This window comes from Scophthalmus maximus, chromosome 19 (assembly GCF_022379125.1).
Source record: "Scophthalmus maximus strain ysfricsl-2021 chromosome 19, ASM2237912v1, whole genome shotgun sequence".
Classification (NCBI taxonomy): domain Eukaryota; kingdom Metazoa; phylum Chordata; class Actinopteri; order Pleuronectiformes; family Scophthalmidae; genus Scophthalmus; species Scophthalmus maximus.
In genome coordinates, this window is record NC_061533.1 from 13,855,676 (window position 1) to 13,878,044 (window position 22,369).

The following is a 22,369-nucleotide window of genomic DNA, read 5'->3' on the forward strand; positions in this document are numbered from 1 at the left end:
TGTGCGTGCATGTGACGCCTTAGCCCCGCCCCTGGGTGGAATCGTCCAATAGGGTGCGAGTACCGTAATTTGACGGGAGGTTGTCAACAACTGGTCAAGGAGGAACGAGAGTGTCACCAGCTCTGTTGCCAGTTTCCCGTGTGTGTCGGATTAAGACTTGTTTACCCAGTTTTCTATCGCAGCGTCGACGTTTGAGACGTGTCCCGCCGTGTTCGCGGTCTAAGCTCAAGAAGGCCAAACAGCCCGGGGCGGTAAAGTTATGGAGACCAGCTAACGTTATCCGAACGAATGTCTTTCGGCTGGAAGTTGACTCGGTCCAAGCTAGCTACTACGTAGCTCACGTGAGCACAGCGGGGACGGGCTGCGGGTGACGGGGGGCGTCTGGTAGCCCGCGGTGGGTCGTGGACCAACATCGCGTCAGTCAGTCGAGCTGCCGTGAACGTGACCGGGTCCGTGTGCTGTGGCCGCGAGGAGCTCTGTGAGGTGTCCGACCATGGATCCGTTCGACAGCAACAACACGGGTAAGGAAGGCAAATGGCCGCAGGCTTCCCGGTGGGAGTAGGGGGACGTTTACCGGAGGACACGTGGCTGGTGTTGTCTTCTCACGAGCCCCTTTGTGCTTTTCTGTGTCATTGTTTTCTTCCAGCTGAGGGGTTCTCAGAAGCGCGTTTAATCATCGCGCTGTTGACAGTGCTGCCGAGGCATGGTAGCACTGCTCTGCACACGACCGTCTCAGAACACAAAGCGGAAGTGCTATATCTCGCAGTTCATTGAGGTGACTTGTATGTGCAAAGAGGAAACAACACATTTCTATTCGCTTGCAACCGACGTCTGAGCGATAGAGGCCATCGCCAACAGCCCTCGGGGAAGACGACGTGTGTCTGTCGGTGGATGTTATTCATTCTCTGGTCCAAATCACAGCAGCTTGACTTCCTGTGTGTTTGTTTCGTCTGCGGAGGACCGAGCTCGTGTTTCACGATCCCCTTTTTTGACCATCCAGCCGACGGATCACCGTGTGTCTGTTGTCTGTTCTGGCCTGGTACACAACCAGGAAGAGCACGCTCAGCAGATGTCAGGCCTCACTGCTGTATTTACATACAAACTTGAGGAAGATACAGGAGTTGTGCGTTATTCACATTCACCTCGTTGCAGTCCACATAATAACTGCCACATCCAGTGTCTCTCCCATGTCATCTTGGTTATATGAAACATCCATCGACGTAACAGCATAACAATACCCCACAGCTGGAGAAAGACATGACACGATCATCAAAGGTTGATGTGTGTTTTTTGGGTGGGTCTTATTTTTATTATATCTTCCTCTGAACATTACGCATCACCTACTGCTTAGCTCCTTGCCTATTTTTAAACATTCATACCTAAGGGGCACAGTGACAGCCCATACAGTCATATCAGCAACACTGAACGGGACATACAGGAACTAAATTCACCTCTCACTTCTCACATTTCTTGATTTCCATTAGAGGGGAAATGATGCCTTGTATTTTGGCTTAAAGAAAAAAAAAGACCTCTTCTTGAGCAGTAATTCTTATAATCCAACACGGTCCGGGGCACAGGGTTTCGAACCACAAATGAAAAGTATATAAGTGTTGAATGAAAGGAGTTATAGCTCACTTTTTGTAAATTGGTGTCATTGTGTATGTGAACAACGTGCATTCACTTCCTGCCTCTTTCCACTTTCCACTCAAATCCATCACCAACTGAGACCGAACAAGTCTTTACCCAGTAAAAGCATGAATGGATCGTGAGGCAGAATGGGAGACATGCACTGCGCCGCATTTTTACTACTTTCGCTGTTATTGAATTAGGAAGTTGAACATACCTCTGATTGTTTCAAGAATTACTAAGGCGAGATATGTGGCAGCCAGGAAATCACATGGACTTTCTCAGAGGAATCTCTCCTTACGATGCTGAAGATGCAGTTTAGTCTATTGGGGGTCTCAACAGACGATGTATTACTTGCACTTAAAAGTAGCCGTTTCCCCAGATATGTAGGTCGAGGAAGCAGGAAATACTGAAGGAGAAGGTTTACTGACAGGAACCTGAAGAAACTCCCTGCTCTGTTAGATGTGGCTTTATGTTGCCTGCACATTCAGTGTGAGTAACAAGCCTTTGTGTTGCATAGTGGTTTGCTGCCACTGTTCTCTTTGGAAAATTCTGAAACTCTGAAAAATACAAGCACATATGGCCTGCTTCTATACCGTGTTTGTTTTCAGTGTATTTGACAATCCGCAAGTCTGCTCGTTCTCTCTCACACCTCTCATTTCCTCTTTCGGAAAATCTTCTGTCTGATTTCTCTTCCTCTATGTGTTGTAGAGCGAGCCAACCTGCCTAGGAACATGATTGAGAACAGCATGTTTGAAGAAGAACCCGATGTCGTGGATTTGGCCAAAGACTCCAGTGCTTTTCCGGTATGCCCATTTCATCCTATGCCACGCATGCTATGCACATCTTCACTTCAAGGACTAGTCTGGCTCAATAATCTGCATATCTCAGAATACACATTTGCTCCACTCAGTGCACAGTGCTTTCATCTGTAAATCTGATAACATAGATAGGTTGGCTATTAGCAATATAAATAAGGATCAGTTAATGTGGGGATGGCTTGCAATAGCACATACAGTGTGCTCTTTTAATTGTCTATGATCATTTTTTTCACCCTGTGTCAGCTGCAACTATCCATAATCAACAAAGTGTGAATTCCTTCTTTCAAAAAGGAACTTCATTATAGCACGATGAAGAAGCTGTATCTTCACAATGTTCACAGGATCTTTATCCTTCTCTGTGGAGCTGCAGTGACTTATCTCCCCCACAGAAGCAATTTCAATTTGATCTTATCTTTACAATGCACTCATCCCCCGGTGTTAGTTTCTGTCAGTTAAACTGAGTTATTAACGTCATACTGCACAGCTTAACTGGTTTCTTCTTTGTCTTTACGCCGCAGACATTTCCTGCTCTTGACCCAGATGAGGTGGTGTTTGAGCCTCGTAGTTCTCGGCTGCTTGTTCGAGGCCTCGGTGAGAATGAGATGGACGAGGACGAGGAGGACTGCGAGTCCTCGGCCCGTCTGCTGGGAATGTCTTTCATGAACCGTAGCTCTTCTCACAGATCCAACGCTTCTCCATACACCAGGCTGGCTCCACCCAGGTAATGCACTGACAAAGGCCATAATTTGGGTGTAGTGCTATGTAGTATGCTGGCATAAAAATCTTTTTTCTGTCAGGTGTACCGCACCAAATTTTTGTATTGCTGCATAAATAATCCTGTATGTAATAGCATCTGTCATGAGTATTTGTTGAATCTGGTTTTATGTAAATGTTGAATTTAGTATCCAACCACTTTAACTAAGTTTCTAAGACATGCACTTGGAATGAATACTGGAGACCTTTTTGTGAAGCTTTGTTGACTAAAGATGAGAGTAATAAACAGATAATATCAAATACAGTACCATGGGTTTCACAAGCGTAGCTTTTACATAGAATCATAAAACAACCCGCGATGGCGTTGCTGAAAAATCTGTGCTTATATTTGCGAAGAAACATTTCACGTTGCTGCTTCATTCAAAATCCTGTCACAAATGTAAACAAGGAAATCAATGTTAAGTATAGATGCCAAAAGAAGATGCCTTTCATCATTTTGTAAAAGTGGTCAAAGCAAGTGATGTTAATCTCTTCCTGGTGTCAGGTCATGTTCACGCCCCTCAGCCCGGACCGTGGTTGTGTGTGTGTTATTTCTGCTGATAGTGGCCTCTATGACCATGGTCCTATACTTCTTGCCTGGATGCACCTTTACCAGGGTAAGCAAAGCATTCACTAGTTCTGTTAAGGTTGCTTTTACAAAACACAAATCACTTTTTCTATGGATTGACCAAATATCACTGTGCCCATCCTCCTTCAGGCAGGTTGCCATAAGCAAAACAAGACCACTCCCCAAGAGACGGTCTATCCTTTTGCCACAAATGGCGAACTGTTTCCATGGGCCCAGTTCCGGCTGCCTCAAAGCATACGTCCTCTCAGCTATGACCTCACCCTGAACCCTGACCTGAACGAGATGACCTTCACTGGGCGCGCCGTTATCAACATGTCTGTGCTTCACAACACCAAGCGCATTGTCCTGCATGGTGCTAATCTCAACATTCTCAAAGCTACTTTCAAGGTGAGACTGGAAGGCGTTTTTGTGCAGATCATATTGTGTAATAACAGACTTCAGATGAATTAGTCGTCATTCTGCAAAGTGCAAAGCCCAGCTGACTTACGTGCTAGTTGTTAACCAATAGTTTCTCTCTTTCAGCTGGGTGATGGGGAGGCCAGTGATGTGATTGTACTGGAGTACAAACTCGAAAAGCAGCTAGCCATTAAATTCTCTAAGGAGCTGAAGGCAGGCCAGTTCTGCGTTTTGACCCTGGATTACTCTGCCAACCTCTCACACACCTATGATGGTTTCTACAACAGCTCATACACTGATAAAAATGGAAACAAAAGGTACATTTGACTAACTGGCAACAAAGGAATGTGCTACAGAGAAAGGGCTAACTAAAAAAGCAGTGTTGTCAAAAAAAACTTAAATTGGAAGCTGCTTTATTTATTTTTTTAAGTATTTATTTAAATTGCTATTTCAGCATTATCATCCTCATCCCTTGTCACCAGGGTCCTAGCCGCAACCCAGTTTGAACCGCTATCAGCGAGGAAGGCCTTCCCCTGCTTCGATGAGCCAGCTTTCAAAGCGACTTTTCTGATTAAAATCAACAGAAAACCAAACTACATGACTCTTTCCAACATGCCTACGGTATTGTAACATTCATTATGATCTGTTATTAACAGTGTGTTGAAACATCCTGCTTGCTAAATGGCTTCTTCTATTTGTTTATCTGGTTAACAATATTTTTCCCACTAAAGAATTTACAAAACATTTGATATAAGGGCTGGTAATATGTGACAGTTGAAATTAATATTAAAAACAATGATGGCTGCTCTTGTTCCAATTTTGGGACACTATTATCATTATTATTATACTACCTTAGGACAGATAATTAGTGTTTGTAAGTTTAATGTATTACGAGCATTTGGCTGATGATACATTGTCAACAGCTCTCAAATAATATCATTTTTCAATTTCTATATTTCCTAAATAGACACAATTTACAGTAGAACAACAACTCTATATAATGTTGTTTCTTGTGAGTCATTTCCGTGCCCACTGTAATTGTAAGTTCTTTATTATACTTTAATACTTACTTTAACTTGATTACTTTATTATACTTTGGCGTATGATAGCAATATTAGCTGGTAGTCATTTTGTCCTCATGTGGTGTGTTATCAGGCTAAATCCACATCCGTTCCCGGAGGCCTCATTCAAGATGAGTTTGAGAAAACCAGTGTCAACATGAGCACCTACCTGGTGGCCTTCATAGTTGCTGATTTCACCCCGATCAGCAAAAATGTCTCAAATACTCAAGTAGGTCTGACACAGATATAACAGTTTTATTCCTGTCAGTTCAGGCTGTACATGATCTAATATATATTTTTACATGAAGTATTCAGTGAGGTTGTGTAAATTGCTAATACACTGTCTGGCTGTGTGATATCTGCGTTGCTGTAGGTGTCTGTGTACTCTGTGCCAGAGAAGCAGGATCACACTGAATATGCTCTGGACACAGCCTCCAAATTGCTGGAGTTCTACAATAACTTCTTTGAAATAGACTACCCCCTCCAAAAACTAGGTGAGTACACACACACACATACCAGCTTGCACATTTCACACAATGTATACACATGGTAATTTATCCCTATTGATAAGTTTCTCCACCCTTTACTCACCCTATACGCTCCGTTTCTCTTTTGCCAGACCTGGTAGCCATCCCAGACTTCCTGGCCGGAGCCATGGAGAACTGGGGACTCATCACTTTCCGAGAGACCAGCCTGCTGGTGGGCAAACAGTCCTCTCCTCTGGAGAAGCGAGTAGTTGCGTCCGTCATAGCGCATGAACTCGCCCATCAGGTAGTTGTGTCTGCCTTTGTGTTTGCAAAAAGGAGCAGAGGCCGTGAAGATTATCCAGGTCATAATCTATCTCTGCTGATGTGTTGCAGTGGTTTGGAAACTTGGTAACCATGAGCTGGTGGAATGACCTGTGGCTCAACGAAGGTTTTGCAACCTACATGCAGTACATGTCACTGCAGACAGTGATGCCCCAACTGGACATTGTAAGCTCTCGCGTGTGGCTCATAAATGACAAGTTGTGTGCTTCATTGTGTGCATTTGCATCAAGCCTCACATTTATTTGCAGGGTAATTTGTTCCTGGCAGTGCGGTTCAGAGCCTTGGAAAAAGATGCACTAAACTCCTCCCACGCTGTGTCGACAGAGGTTAACGCGGCAGAACAGGTGGAGGAGATGTTTGACTCTATCTCCTATGAAAAGGTGCACTTTATATAATATGTTACTAGATACAATCCTCATTCATTCAACAGTCTTTCATATCCAACGGACGACTTTCTCTACCGGGCCTCACATTCTGTTTTAGGTCTGATCACAGATGCTATGTGCCTCTCTCTGTCTTCAGGGTGCATCTATTCTTCTGATGCTGAACGCCTCCCTGCCGGGGGATCAACAGTTTAGGAAGGGTATCATTCAATACCTTAAACAGTTCAGTGGATTTAACACAGTTACTGGCGACCTCTGGAACAGCCTTACACAGGTGTGTGTGTGTGTGTGTGTGTGTGTCATTGATTGTAATGAAATTACTTGTGTTATTAGTTTATAATGTTACAGGAAAGCCAGAGGAAAATAGATACAGAGAGTAGACTGGATAATTACTGTCAGTTTAATGGCAATTTAAGTGCCGACTCATTTATGTCCCCTGCTGTTTCTGTTGATCTCTTACTTGCACCTGCTTAGTCTCGCACTGGTCATCTGGAGGTTTGATACCACGCCACTAGTACAAAATTTCAGTTAGTAAGATTGCTTAGTATTGCTTTAATGGCAAAACAAGAAAAGTGGCCTTTGCGGACATGACAGAACTTTATTCTAACAATCAGGACCTGTAGTCAATGGTCAGGCCCCGGCAAATGATTTCAAAGGGTAGGCACTTATTACTATCTTGATGCTGCACTCTTAAAATAACACAGCTGACTTCAGAAGAGGTCAGTTGTGAAATTGCTTCTTGCCACCTCAAGATAGCAATGCTCCAACAACGTGCCTGACCACTCCCCATTTTAAGACCAAGACTACCATTGGTGCTCGATAAGTGCAAGAGCATTGCTTTGAACCAGGAGAAAATGATAACCTAGCTTATTTATCATATTGTGGGATTTTTTTCCCCATAAATCTTCAGACTATAACTGGAAAGTTTCAGACTGATCCCTCAATAATAATCTTCATATCTCCAGAAAAGACAACGAACACAGACTTTGTATTTCTCCTCCCGTCCTCAGGTCGAGGTGTCGACGCAGCACCAGAACGTGTCCGAGATGATGAGCTCATGGACGTCACAGAAAGGCTTCCCATTGGTCACTGTAAGCCGCAAGGGAGATCAAGTGACCCTCACACAAGAGCACTTCCTCCTCACAACTGACAATGCCACGCAAACGTCCAGGTGATTACGTTATCACACACACACACACACACACACACACACACACACACACACACACACACACACACACACACACAGACACGCACGCACGCACGCACAGATTGTAGAAACACAACATCCCTAACTATGTTGTGCTATACTCTCTTCAGCCTGTGGAATATTCCAGTGACGTATGTAAACAACAGCTGTAGTTTGGCTCCTGAGTGCAGACAGGTTTTTACTCTGAAGACCAAATCAAGTAAGACACAACGTGTTCATCTTCTAAATTCAGTCTCACAATTTCGGGTGTGATGTCAAATGTTGAATTTGTGTGTGTATTTATGTCTCTGTTTGTGATTTCAGGTACTTTTAAGCTGCCAGAAAGTGTGAAGTGGCTGAAGTTGAACTACAGAAACACAGGCTTCTACATTGTCCACTATGGAGATGAAGGTTGGGCTGCTCTTAAAGAGGCTTTGTCCAACAACGTCAGCGTTCTTCCACCTGAAGACCGTGCCTCTCTTATACACAACATCTTTGCTCTCTCCAGGTATGGGAGATAATTTAGAAATTGTCAATTTGAATCTTTTTTTTCTCTCCCAGTGCTCGTGATTCCTTTTTAGGAAACCAAGTGGAGCAGTAGTTTCCTCCTCTTGCACTTCACTTTGCTCTCCCCTCACTTACTTTCCTCTGTTGTCATCAGACTGGGACGTGTGTCCTTCCATCAAGTCCTCAGCCTGTTGAACTACATTTCCAATGAAACAGAGACTTCTCCTGTGATGGAGGCCTTGTTACAGCTCAATAGTATCTACAGGCTGCTTGACAAAAGACAGGAGCATGGTCTTGTGGCCCGCATGAAGGTACTACACACACACACACACACACGCAAGTTATAATTAGAATAGGTTTTAGAAAATGAATGCATGGTCTATGAAGTGCCTTATGTTTAATGTTAACATTTGTCCGTAGGGTTCAGATGAGGAGTTATGTTGATCAGTTTGTTGATGAGTTGAGGTTTCTCTGGATATTATAACAGTCTGGTGCTGGTTGGATCTGTAGTTTGTAATTGTGGCGTGACAACAATCACTAATGTGGGAAGATGAGTAAAAGTGGTTATGTGATTTCAGGGAGATTTGTATGTGTGTGATTTCACTGAATGAAGTGAGCAAATTACTATGTTACCTGAGTGAGCAGCAGGTGGAGCAAAACACTCTCACTTTTGGCACAGAGTTTGTAGTGTGCTGCTGGATTTGTGTCCCCACAACCTCTTCTAAGCGTCGCCTCCCACCGCGGCGCATGGCGAGTTGCTAAGATGCCGAACTGGTGCAATTGAGGAAATGACCTCCGCAGAAAAACACCAGTTCACTTGTGGTCCAGTGCATTTCACACCATGTGCTAATATGACAGTAGAGCCCATTAACTGAGTTTAGTGTTTGTGTACTAATGTTAATATTAATCCTTTTTTTTTCCCTTCATATTACAGAATTATATCCTGCATCATTTTGGTTCTCTGATGGACAAACAAACATGGGGAGAGGAGGAGAGTGTGTCTAAACAGGAGCTGCGCTCATCCCTTCTTGAGATGGCCTGTGGTCTGAATGAAAAAAACTGCACTCAACACGCCAAAGACCTGTTCAAACAGCATGTTGAATCCAACGGGACTATACGGTAAAATTATATTTAGCCTTTCCTGGTCAGAGCCATAGCAGCAACAGGGTGAGCGGCCTGGTGGGACACAGTTTTAGTTGAGTCGTAGGAGGAAAACTGAAATTAGGAGCAGCTGTAAAATGTGTTTGTATTTGAATTCGCTCTTTATATATTTCTGTAGGATACCAGGCGATCTGCAGCGAGCAGTGTTCTCTGTGGCTGCTCAGTCAGATGAAGACTGGGAAACTTTGCTCGAGATGTATGGAGACGCCACCTATGATGCCCAGAAGCGAAAAATGCTACAGGGCCTAGCATCCACTCAGAACACACGGCAGCTAGCGTGGTAAGTGTGTGTGTTTATATCTGGCCAGGATCAAGTTGCACTAGCAACATAATTTCTTCCCCACTGATTACTTGTTTAGCAAATGTACAGTAGTCTTAACAAGTCAGTTTCCGTTGGACCCAGCGTGGCAGCACTGTGTTGAATGTTCATAAGTTCTCTCCTGCAACACTTTTTACATACAGTGGATGAAGCAGGATGCTCACTCACAATGTTGTGCATCTACACTAAAAGCGATATCCTAGAATCCCACTTTTTCATAATGGGTTAAATTTCTAAATTATCACACTTTACGACACCATACCTGGGGATTTTGACCTTGACCAAAGTTTGACACGCACATATTAAGGTGTCATATACTCAAGTGTCACCCTCATCGTCACATTACTGTATTGTCCATCACCCAACTTGTACTGGATTTTTGGAGCGGATCTCGATGCTTGAACCCATCAATTCTTTTCATTATTTTTGTTTTGTGTTTTTGTCCACGATACAAACTGAATGGAACATTTTGTAATAGAAAATTAAACTTGTCACTGCTCTGGTGGACACACTACTGTATTTATTGGACACAGTCTATAAATGACCTCAGCATTTCTGTACTGCATTTTTTTCACCACTATATACACTGGTACAGATGTACAGTGTCTGCAATGAGCTAATATCGACTGATATATTAGCAAGGCAATTGGGACAATTTGATTTATTATACTGTCAACATAAACTTTATTACATTCTCACCCAGAGTGACTTTCAGTGAGTGTGTCAGAATGACATTTAGTAAATCAACAAAGTAAGGACAAGGAACAAGTTTATCCCATGTGGAAGTGATGACAACGCAGTGAGTGTAGTTGGGTTGGTTCATGCACTGAAGAGCATTTGAACTCTTTTCTTTCTGTCTAGGATTTTGAAAGCAGGTCTAAACGGGGAAATCATCCAGACGCAGGAGTTGCCATTGGTCATAAGCACCGTGTGTAGCGGCTTCGCTGGCTACTTGTTTGCCTGGGATTTTGTACAAGAGAACTGGGACAGACTCATAGAAAAGTAAGTGGGCCCTGTCCAGCTTCAAAAGTGTTATCACTGAGAATTCATTTTAGGATTGTATAGAAACAGAAAAATTTGAAGATGATCTGAAATCGGCAATGTTGTGGTTTTTGGCTGTAGGTTCCCTTTGGGCTCTTTTGCCATCCAGTCAATCATCAAATCTGCCACCTCCCAGTTTTCCACACAGGCACACCTTGATCAAGTATGTTTGCGATGTTTTTCCTCTCTGCTCGTAGGATGCATTGATATTGGATTTGAGGCTCTGTGTACTTGTGTTTGTAAGGAGACATTAACTATTCACCGAATGCTTTTATTGTTTTGCTGTATGTCTTGTCTGATCCTGCAAACATCTCAATGTGTCCCTGTGTGTGGTGCAGGTACAGGGTTTCTTCTCCAGTCTGAACGAGCGCGGCTCTCAGATGAGGAGCGTACAAGAGGCTTTGGAAACCATCAGGCTAAATCGGAGTTGGATGGACCAGAACCTGTCTACACTCCAAAAGTGGCTCTGATACAGTAAGGCTCGCCATCCAGTCTCGACCTCGCTGTCAGACGACTGGAGCATGTCGTCAAGACAACAGCAGTGTTTGCACTACAGAAGTACTGTCTCCTAACTCCCCTTATCCAGGCCAGAGTACTAAACAAAGCCAGAGGTTGTCCTCTACCTGGCCGGACAAGGAGTTTGGTTTTCTGACATTGGTCCTGTATGTTGTGTTTGCTAGCTCAGGGTGGCTCTGATTTTGTGTTTGACAGGGAGTTGTCGAATGCAAACACACACTCCTCACACTCATGCTGTCAACCAAACCCTTCCTCTTGCAGCTCCCATATAATCCTCATGCCCGAGCAGACAATCATCATCTATGAGCTGTACGATGGCCACTCCAAAAATAGCAAGAATGAAGAATGTCACTGTTACAGTTTCTGTATGTGTTGTCAGTCAGTCCTGGACTTTCCTCTTAACTGTTGGACGTATGTAGATGCAGCAGTCAGGGATTCACGTTTTGGATTCTTAGAATGAAACTCATCTTGTGTCTGTAGCTGTCGATCTGCACTCCGGATTATTCATGCAACCAGATGCATTTACTATGTTAGTCATGGTTTGGCCAGAAGATTGGTTGCTGGATTGATAGTTTAAAGTACCAAACTTGTTTCAGCGTCACTTGAATGTATTGACAGAACCTTCCCACTGTGTAGAGCAGATGGTGTAATGCACAACAGTGCAGGTCTGAATCAACAACCAATGTGTCTTATGTGGGAGCAGGCAGTGCACACTGGAGCCAAATCTTTCTTTCTTTCTTTATTTCTTCTGTCTATCACTCACTAGACCATTTTTCCGCCGATCTTGTATTTCAACTGCTTTTTTTTGCGTGCAGCGCAGTCACTGTTTCGACTCATCTCACCTCTGTGTGTTCGTGAGCCTGTAATTATAATGTAAATATGCTCAACCCCTTTTCTCCTTACTGTGATTTTGGATGTTCTGTTTTAAACATTCTGACTTTTAGCATTTTAAGATTAGCTTTCTGCTCTGTGTGTACATAGTGTAAAGGAGAAAAGTATACATAGAATTGACCAAGAGTTTGGGTCAGAAGCTTTTTACCGCATTTGCTGGTTTAGACCACCGCGAGGAGGTCCCTAGCTGATGAATGATTGTGTTTTAAGAGCTAATGTGCCTATTGAAGATACAAAGTTTTATAGAGGAACATCTATGTCGGGCATTATTTAATTTGTTCAGCTCATCTGCCAAATACAAATAGTTGAGGTCTCAAGTTACTCCAATGTTAACCTGTCTTGTTGCTCTTGAGAATGAAGAGTAGCCTAGCTATTTATTGAGAGATTTTATTTTAGTGTTTGCCCAACATTTTGCTCCAAGATCTTATTTAAATACAGTTGTCCACTTCCTTCTGAGCTTTATTTAAGTTGGTAGTTATTCACTCCGTCACTGTCATGTCAGTCAGGATGCTTTATTTTCACCACCTGGTTATCTCCGTCATATTGTTTTTAAAGCCTCTGTGTTACTTATGTGGCAGGAGTTTTCAAGTTAATTAAAAGAATAAAATAATCTTTAATCACCCTCCCCAGGTTAGCAGTGGGGTGATGGTAGCAGGATGAATCACAGTACAGAGAATCGCTAAAGTACTATTGCGTAAATCAGATGCAACTCCTATGATCTTCTTATGGTTTGATCTGATGGTCCATCATAGTTTCACAGACTTATACTGTGTTGAACTGGAAGTTAAGAATATGCCATTAAACGCACAGCCAACACTATATAAGAATCAGTTCAGCTTTATTAACAGGATGAAACACTGATTTCCCACCACATTGTTGTTCGAAAAGGACTGCTCCATGTGAAGTCAGCTGTTACAACTTTTCAGAGACTGGAGTTTAGGATGTCATTGTTACTGATCAGGTACGAGGTTCAGTCAAAGTTGTTGACTCAGTGATGAGAGAATTGTATTAGATTAAGGCTTTCGTGTGTACAGTAAAGCCAGTCAGATTGTCTTTGCTCTTGCACTGGGAAGTAAATGCTGCAGATGCATTTAAAATGTGTTGCTCTTCATGTGAACAAAATATAAATAAAGTTGTTTTCTGAAAATGTTGGATTCTCTTTTCATGGCTCTTTACCTACTATATCTTCCCACGTTGTTTGCCTTTAAATGCAAAATAAACTTTGTTTGTTTTCTGTAACCGGTACACAAGACACAAAATTTGTCGCAAAGTCGTTTAAGTGACGCTAATTTTGAGATGGGCGATTTGGTTTTTAGTCAGGGACAGATCTGAGGAAGGATTTAAAACTGCCTCTGGGAGTTTACTAAAGTATGTTCGTTCATTCATTTGAAAGTGGAAAAGCAAATGCTACTGCTAACAAAATTAATGCTGATTTGCCTGATGAAATAAATGTGCCAAATGCAGGAAGTGTCTACAAGAACACAATATTGTACCATCAAAAAGAATCAAAGAAAGACCAAAACAAGTAGTGACAATGTAAAACATAAACCAAACATTTTGAGGACTTTTGATACAGAATCTCCGTTAATCAATATCTGAATAAACGCCGAAATCACAATACAGAGAGGATGCTGTCGGAACACAATGTAGCCTGAGTTTACACATAGAGTTAAAGCCTGTTTCATGACGTTTCCCATTGTACCACTAGATGTCTGTCTAGCTCTACGGAAACCTGCATATTTGCTCTCATTCATGCTGTTGGATGTCTGAGATACTATAGGGATGTAGAATCACTTATAAAATGCCTGGGCTATAGATATGATATTTTACTTGAATCAACCACATTATTTCAAGTCCTTCAAACAAAAATAAAGCCTCTATAGTCCAGCCATTGAAGACAATTCGTGTTACACAACTGCAGGTTTTTGTAGATTTTAATCCAGCCCACTGTTCCCTCTGTGTGTGTGAGTATTTAGCGTGTGGTTTTGGAAGTCTGTTTTGTGCCTTGAAGACTTGTTTTGGCCGAGTGCCACACAGCTGGAAGACATCATACAAGCAGTATTTTCAACCTCATTCTTCCTTCCTCGGCCAATCAACCCAAAGTGCATTAGGTATAAAAACAACCGAGGGCTTTTATATATATCGAAATGAAAGAAGTAATCAGAACTCATTATATCTGATGAAGTAGTTGTATGAGAGACCAGACACAGATGCCACATGAACAATTTGTTTGCATGTAGCAGCAACAGTATTATCCAATGTTTCAACAGAGTCTGTTACTTTTGGTTTTAGTGTTGACCATTCATTTCAATTTCTCAGGGTTTACATTATGTTGTAACCCAGGTAAAGATTTCACTCAGTGAGTGATGATGAGATGCTCATGAGCTTCTTTGATATTTATCACATATAGTTTTGCTTATTATCTTATTTCTCAGATTAAACACACATAAATACAATCTGCAACAACATTAACCCTTGTATTATGTTAACTTTTTGGACCCTTGGGTGCGTTATTTGGGTTTTAAGTGTCTCTACAATATCCCGGATACTGGCGCTGCCGTCTTGCGCTGGTGATGTCATTTGGAGCCAAAGTCTGCATAGTGGTGATGATGGAGTGGAGCGGCGGTATCTACACTCTCAACCTACTGTAGGTCAGTCTGAGCTGTCAATCATAACATTTCACCCATTTTGTCATAGTGTCAAAAAACAAATTAAAGCAAAACCTTTCAGAAAATTGAACACTTTAACAGATCAGTGTGATGTCAGCTACCTAGAATGACAGAAACCCTCTTTGTGAGAAATGTCCCACCTGCTAATGTGGAGGAGGCAGCGTTTATGATCTATACTGCATCCAACCACAAGGGGGCGATTCTGATTGTCTGGCTTCACGTTTGTGTGATGTATCTTTATATGCAGTTTATGGTCTTCATGTTGGTTTAGTCCTTTTAAACCTGGAACTCTCCGTTCCACTGGAGGTAAACACCTTGCCAGAGGCAGACGTACGGCTGCAGGTGGAGGAGCTCCATCCTATCGATGATCACCTCGATTAACGTTGAGGATCCCTCGACCTTTCTTCTGGATCCCAAATCAGGCCAACATTTTTGATTTTGCATCAGCTGTACATTTTTTTAATTAATCAGCAAATATCAACCAAGACACTGAACATGCTTGATCAGGGTGTTTCACAGTCTGCGTCTCCCTCTGTCCTGGGCCCGAGTGTTGTCGGTCCTCGTATTGTGGTTTGTTCTCTTTGCCTCCTTGTGAGTGATTTATGTTTAGTCCGTTAGATTAGTCTTGAGGTTCTCTGTTATTTTAGTCGCTCTGTCTGAGGTTTTGAGATGATTGAATAAAAGCCTGCCTGAACTGTCTTCTGCATCTGAGTCCTCTTTCTAGTCCAGGCCTGACCAGGAGTGCTGGTGGCTCCTGCTCTCACAGATGGAAAAGGGGCTCCAGTTTCTTTTTTACTTAAGTAAAATGTTCAATGCTGCAATGCAATAATACTTCTTTAAAAAGTAAGTCATGCATTCAAAATTTGATGTAAGTAAAAGTGTTTTAAGTGTCAAATCAGTGATTTATGTTTACATTATTAATTGTTCACACGTTAAGCATTCCCTTTCAGAGAGGGACACTTACTTTGTAAGTTTATTTGACAGGGACAATGTTTAAAATTTAAATTTAAAAAACAAACAGAAAATAAGGCAGAATTTATCTAGAAGGCAACTTTTCATGTTATCCCAAGCCAGAAATGCTCCCAATGCATACAATGAAATTAAACTTGGAATAAATATGGAATTTGATAAATACGCACAAGCTCATACAGTACACATCCACCAATAATATTCATCACCTGTTAGCATTTTGATGCATAACTTGTCCGCTGATCAAAAATACTCTGATGGCAGGTTTAACTTTAATGAGGCATCATGATTTCTGAGCTCAGCAGATGTTTTAAATGTAAGAATTGTGCAAATTAACAACTGTGGCTGTCAGATGAATATCATGTACTAAAACCAACAATATGCCAATTCATTACAATGCCCATTTAAAGACTGGCAAGTCTCACAGAGATGAAATATTCTAAGTACTTAATCTCTATTCCTAGCAATTGTACATCACTGCAGAGCTGATGTGCAGCTGCAGATTTGAGTCTACTTGTCAGAGAATGCGGTCATCAGGAGGCAAAATCTCTCACTTAACATTCTACTGTACACGTGCAGAACATAATCAGCAGCTATGTAGGAGGTTTTAAGGAGATACCTCAAAGTATAAATTTATACTGCGAGGACAGGAGCCAAAAGAGCAGAAATGGTTCAAAGGCAGATAGCATCACTGTATCACGCCACATCACATGGCTTCAGACTTTGCGTAACAAAAGGTCTGGACACTGAGACGCTGATTGAGGTGATTATCAGGTCACGTGGCCGTATATGCTGTAAACATTTAAAATGCTACCTGGTATCAGCTGTGAGGATCCACATTGGCCAGTGTGTCCTGCGTCACATCAATCTGTCATCTGTCAGATTCAACAATTCATAGAAGCACAAGAACCATTTGAAATATGCAACGCTGCCAAGAGAGGTCAGGCTGACATTATCGGCAGAGCCGCTCGCAGTCACAGTCCAGTCCATCAGATGGAACTGGACTATCCATTTGGGATTCGTTGAGATTGAAACCGATACGCAAAGAACTGCGTATCGGTCTCTGAACGAGGAAATGTGAGGCTCCGTTGAGCAGCATGAGAAATGAAAGAGATTGAAAGGCCCGCTGGAATCTGTTGATCGCCGCATGAAAACATGAGCTATTTGTGCTGGTTTCATGAACCGTTTGTTTGGTGTTAGTGGAGCACAACTGATTCAATCATTGATAAATCATATTGTGGTAAACAACAGTTTGCCCTATAACTCTGCTTTCTACTCTCTATCTCTGCCCCCCCCCCCTCTTCACCCCTGCTGCCACAGACCAGCAGTGTGAACATTGCTGCTCCAGTTTCTCAGTTTTTAGTGTGTGCATGTGAATGTACAGATTTTGAACCTGTGATTGTTTTTATGCGCCAAGCGAGTGTGACTGTGCAGGTCCCTTCTACCTGGAGCTCCCAGATCCAGTAACACGCCCCTGACAACATGTGATAGTGTAGATGTGACGTGACTCTGTATTGAGGAGAGCTGGAGATGCTTAAATGTGGTTTAAAGGTGCAATTTGTACGCTTCCTATGGAATCATCAGCCATCATGGCGTTTACAAGACAAGCCGTTATGATATACCCTATGAGCCGCACTGCTTCTTGAGGACAGACTGGTCGCCCACATGAAAGGGACGAAACCGGCCAGCTGGTTTCATCATGCAAATTTCAGTACAAAAAAAGAAAGGGGTGAGTAAAAGATTGAAGTTTACTGCTTAACTTTGATATTTCTGTTAGACTGGTGAGTAAATAACTGGTAACTTTAACGCCTGCGGTGACACAGTTAAAACTCTGGGTTTTTACTTTAATTCTGCTCAGTGATGATGTTGTGTTGTACACTGGATTTATAGGGTTTCTGATGTGACTGGTAAAAAAAATTGAATTTGCCATTTTAAAGTTGCTATTAAGGTCATTACATATGACCCAAATTTAAGTTGGCAAAGTTTCAATCAGTTTAAACCGTTTGTACAGTATAAAAGTGGCTTCCGCAGTCAGTCTAACAAGGCGTCTCATGAGATTTCTGATAACCTGCACGCTACAGTGATTTTCAGATAAAACACATCCCACAGCACACTACATTTCAACTCTCAACTTTCTTGACCCAATAAGTCAATGGAAAGCCTCTGGTTAATTCAAAATGCTGCAGCACCAGTTCGGACAGGAATTAGAAAAAGAAATCATATCTCTCCATGTGTTGGCATCTCTGCATTGGCTCCCTACAAAATTCAGAATAGAATTCAATATCCTGCCCCTCACCTACAAAGCCCTTAGTGATCAGGCTCCATCCCTTCTTACCGAGCTCGTAGTTTCATATTGTCCCAATAGATCACTTCGCTCTGCAAACTCAGTACTACTTGTGGTTCCCAGAGTCTGTAAGAGTAGAATGGGAGGCAGAGCCTTCAGCCACCAGGCTCCTCTCCTCTGGAGCCAGCTCAGACGACATCTCTACACTTAAAGTTAGACTTCAAACCTTCCTCTTTGATAAAGCTTATAGTTAGAGTTGCTCAGGTGTTTGCTGAAACATGTCTTAGTTGTGCTGCTATAGGCCTAGGCTGCTGGGGGAACTCCCGTCATGAGCATCTCTTTCTACCCACCTCTCCTCTGAATATTATAACACCCACAGTTCGTCCTGGACAAGACCAACACAAAGTTCAGGCTGAACTTTGTGTTGCACAGTCATGAGTTATCTTGCCAAAATGTTTAGCGTCAAGGAAGAAAATGGGAACGTCCCTGGTAACTCTCAGGGAATATGTGTTGACCTTCCTTTGTCTCAAGTGTAGGATTGACTGTTCATTACATGCTTTGCAATTATACTGACAAACTTTAATTGACCTGATAGAGGTACAGAAGTTATCAATACATCATAAATTTCATTTGAACAACACAGTAGTTACTTCGGGCCTGGCTGCACACGTGACTGCCACAGCTCCGAGCCCCCAGAGGATGAGCTCCGTCCAGTTTTAAAATCATTTTGGTGTAAGGCTGCATGAGGTCAAACATGTGCCAAACTATGCACGCACGTTCCGTCCCTCCAACGTTTGAGTTCTTTAAACAAACAGCAGGAAAGCATCTGGCTGATATGGGTACCGTTATCTGATCTGAGCTACATGCTTGGATTGAGGAAGAAGGCCCTGTTGGCTTCTAGAAGGCTCACGGTTACGAAACCTTGTGTCTCCAAGCTGTTATATTTTCAGGAACTTTGGAACTATGTGCTTTAGAGTTTATTTTATGATAATATGAAAGGATATTATAAATCCCACTAAAACGTATTATTCTTAAAGTAGAGTTAAAACATTAAATGAAAAGAGGTGATGTTTTTTTTTTGTTTTTTTTACAGAACATGATCATCGTCAGGGCAGGTTTGTGTCAGTTCACAGAAAGACAGTTGGTTGATGCAATCCACCAGCTAGTTCTGTTTGCACCTGTGACAGTTGTGGAGTAGTAAACAGTAGGTGCTCTAGTTGTTCACCCGTGCATGTAAGGCAAGGCAAGGCAAGTTTATTTGTATAGCACATTTCAACAACAAGGCAATTCAAAGTGCTTAACATAAAACATTAAAAGAAATTGGAAGGAAACAGATAAAATCACATTAAAATATAATAATAATTAAAAATTTAAAAGAGAAAATGAAAACATTTAAAAAGAGAAAAAGACAGGTGATAAAAGTTACAGTGCGGTACAAGAAATGAAATTAATGAAAGGCATCGGCAAACAAAAAAGTCTTCAGACTTGATTTAAAAGAACTCAGAGTTGCAGCTGTCCTGCAGTTTTCTGGGAGTTTGTTCCAGATCTGTGGAGCATAGAAACTGAGCGCGGCCTCTCCATGTTTAGTTCTGACTCTGGGGACAGAGAGCAGACCTGTCCCAGACGACCTCAGAGGTCCTATGGTTCATAGCAAAGCAGAAGATCAGAAATGTTATTTGGCCCTAAACCATTCAGTGCTTTGTAAACCATGACTACACCCAGATTTCTGGCTTGGTTTCTTGTTTTTAACATTGCCGTTTGAAGCTCGGTGCTAACTTTAGATGGTTCTTCCTTGGCTCCAAAAACAATTATTTCAGTTTTGTATTGTTTATTTGAAGAAAATGCTGATGCATCCAGTCGTTTCCTCAATGCATTTACTCAGTGTTTGTATTGGACCATAGTCCCCAGGTGATATTGTTAAAATGTTTTAAAAATGTTTTAAAAATGTAATTTGTGTGTCGTCTGCATAATGATGGTAACATATTTTGTTGTTTTCCATGATCTGGGCCAGTTGGGAGCATGTAGATGTTGAACAGAAGAGGCCCCAGAATTGAGCCTTGGGGAACTCCACATGTAAATTTTGTCCGTTCAGATGTGTTATTACCAATAGACACAAAGTTGTCCCTGTCTTTCAAATACAATTCAAACCAGTTTAATACTGTGCCAGAGAGTCCCACCCAGTTTTCCAGTCGGTCTGGTAATATGTTGTGATAGACTGTGTCGAATGCAGCACTGAGATCCAGTAAAACTAAGAGTGAAATTTTGCCACTGTCTGTGTTTAAGTGGATGTCATTGAAGACCTTAACAAAAGCTGTCTCAGTGCTGTGGTGTGGTCGAAATCCAGACTGGAAGACATCAAAACAGTAGTTCATTGCCATGAAGTCGTTCAGCTGCTTAAAAACAGCTTTTTCAATGATTTTGCTCGGAAATGGGAGGTTTGATATCGGCCTATAGTTGTTCATTAGTGAAGTGTCCAAATTGTTCTTGATAACTGCAGTTTTCAGGGCCTGTGGGAAGACTCCTGAGAGAAGAGATGTGTTCACAATCTGTAGAAGATGTGAGGCCATGCAGTTTGAGACATTTTTGAAAAAGCCTGTTGGCAGAATATCAAGGCAACAAGAGGAGGATTTTAGATGTTGTATAATCTCCTCCAAGTTTTTATGGTTGATTGGACAAAATTGTGTCATGGTAATTAAATTGATTTTAAGTGGACAACCGGACAACACATGTCCTGTACCTGATGTGGAGGCACTGACTGCTTGCCTGATTTTCAGAATTTTGTCAATGAAGAAGGAGGCAAATTCATTGCAGGCTCTGGTGGAAAGAAGTTCAGGGGCTACTGACACAGGAGGGTTTGTGAGCCTGTCGACAGTGGTGAAAAAGGCACGTGCATTGTTTTTGTTTTTGACAACCATGTCAGAGAAGAAGGATTGCCTTGCATTTCTCCATTCCAAGTTGTAGATGCGTAGTCTTTCTCTAAAGAATTCATAGTGGACCTGGAGATTTGTTTTTCGCCACCTGCGTTCAACTTCTCGACACGCTCTTTTTTCTTTTCGTACCAACGTGGCATTTCTCCATGGAGATCTTTTTTTTTTTTTTTTTTTTTTTTTACCAGAGATCACTTTCACCTTAGTGGGTGCAATGGTATCAATAACATTTGTAATTTTAACATTGAAGTTATCATCAAGCTCTGAAGATTTTGCCAGAACTGGATGAGGACTTAAATCCAATGGTGAAAGAGGAGGCAGTGGGGTATTTCAAGAGTAGAACCTGGAAGTAGGGAGAAAGGGTGAAAAGCGGGGAGGGTGAAGTGGATGATGTTTGGGGGGGGGGTGAAGTAGGTGGATCCTCACAGGCCTCAGTGTTGGTGTACGGTGTGGAGGGGGGTGTCAGGGGGGGTCCCCTGACTGGCGGCAGGGGACCCCTGATAAACACCTGAGCATCCATAGAGCTGACCGTGTTTAACAGACCAGTGAAGTACTTTCAGCACTTCAGACTGTTGTTTCACAACATCATTTGACCCAATGTGCAGAACCACATTTTTTCACATTTGGGTGTGCATTCACAATATCCAAGATCCTTTCTTCCAGATCAGAGACCATGTCTTTGGGACAACAGAGTACTTTGGTGTCTTTACTCCACATGCTTTTCGCATCTTTAATAGCAGCATCACCCACATCACACACAAGTTTGAGGCCCATTTGTTAGCTTTCCCTGTGGCCTTTTATCTTCAGCGTCACTTTTGGTTCTTACCCTGCTTTGTGAAGATTTGAGATTATCAGACGCATCAGATCGGTGTCGAGGGTCCTGCAGCAATGGAGCAAATCTGTTCTCCAGCTGCAAACTTGTTCGTTGAGGAGGTTTGTGAGTCGTCTCTCCTGTCACAGTTGTCCACGGTTGGATCTTGCTTTGTACAGGGATTAATGATGTTCTATGCTTGGATGCTAAAGCAGGCCAGCCGGTCACACCACATATCTCACGGTGCTGGGTCCTGCCTGTAAGTTTTCCTCCCATTTCCCAGGGACATGATTTATGCTTTGCCTTAGCACCAAGAGAGTTCCAGGGAGGACTGCTGGTCAATTTATTGCTCTGTACACAACCCTCTTGCTTCTTAGTAGTTTGGTTGGTGATTAGCTTTTTATTAGCCTATTTCTCTTCACTGTTTTGAGTCAGTCTCATTCCCACAAAGTCCATTTACCTCCACATTCACTTCGAGCCGGTGAATTTTTGTTTCCAGCACTACAATCTTCTGAAGAAGTTTGTGGTAGTCATCCGCGGAGAAGGGAGGCATCTTGTTGCATGTATGTAACCACGGCTCAAAAAGTCAAAGTTTGACAGGTTTATGGTCAGCTGCACCTCTGCCTCTGTACTTAACTCTTGGAATG

At 42.3% G+C, this 22,369-nt stretch overlaps 1 protein-coding gene across 1 annotated transcript; it reads left to right on the forward strand.

The window, feature by feature from the left end:
• The first annotated feature begins 87 nt into the window (after positions 1–87).
• Positions 88–13,209, forward strand: LOC118313331 (leucyl/cystinyl aminopeptidase). The gene is made up of 22 exons (XM_035638677.2): positions 88–521; positions 2,338–2,432; positions 2,966–3,168; positions 3,706–3,817; positions 3,919–4,176; positions 4,312–4,502; positions 4,668–4,806; positions 5,341–5,475; positions 5,620–5,740; positions 5,866–6,017; positions 6,107–6,220; positions 6,304–6,435; positions 6,578–6,712; positions 7,449–7,609; positions 7,759–7,847; positions 7,952–8,135; positions 8,289–8,445; positions 9,069–9,253; positions 9,414–9,575; positions 10,476–10,616; positions 10,737–10,818; positions 10,994–13,209. The coding sequence occupies exons 1-22, from the start codon at positions 494–496 to the stop codon at positions 11,123–11,125; spliced, it is 3,108 nt and encodes a 1,035-aa protein (XP_035494570.2). The 5' UTR covers positions 88–493; the 3' UTR covers positions 11,126–13,209.
• Positions 13,210–22,369: the final 9,160 nt, after the last annotated feature.

Excerpts from the sequence above, each read along its gene's own strand:
- LOC118313331 (XM_035638677.2), top strand. The coding sequence starts at position 494 with ATGGATCCGTTCGACAGCAACAACACGG. Across the intron at positions 7,610-7,758 it reads AATGCCACGCAAACGTCCAG|CCTGTGGAATATTCCAGTGA; the intron begins GTGATTACGTTA and ends TACTCTCTTCAG. Across the intron at positions 10,617-10,736 it reads TGGGACAGACTCATAGAAAA|GTTCCCTTTGGGCTCTTTTG; the intron begins GTAAGTGGGCCC and ends TTTTGGCTGTAG.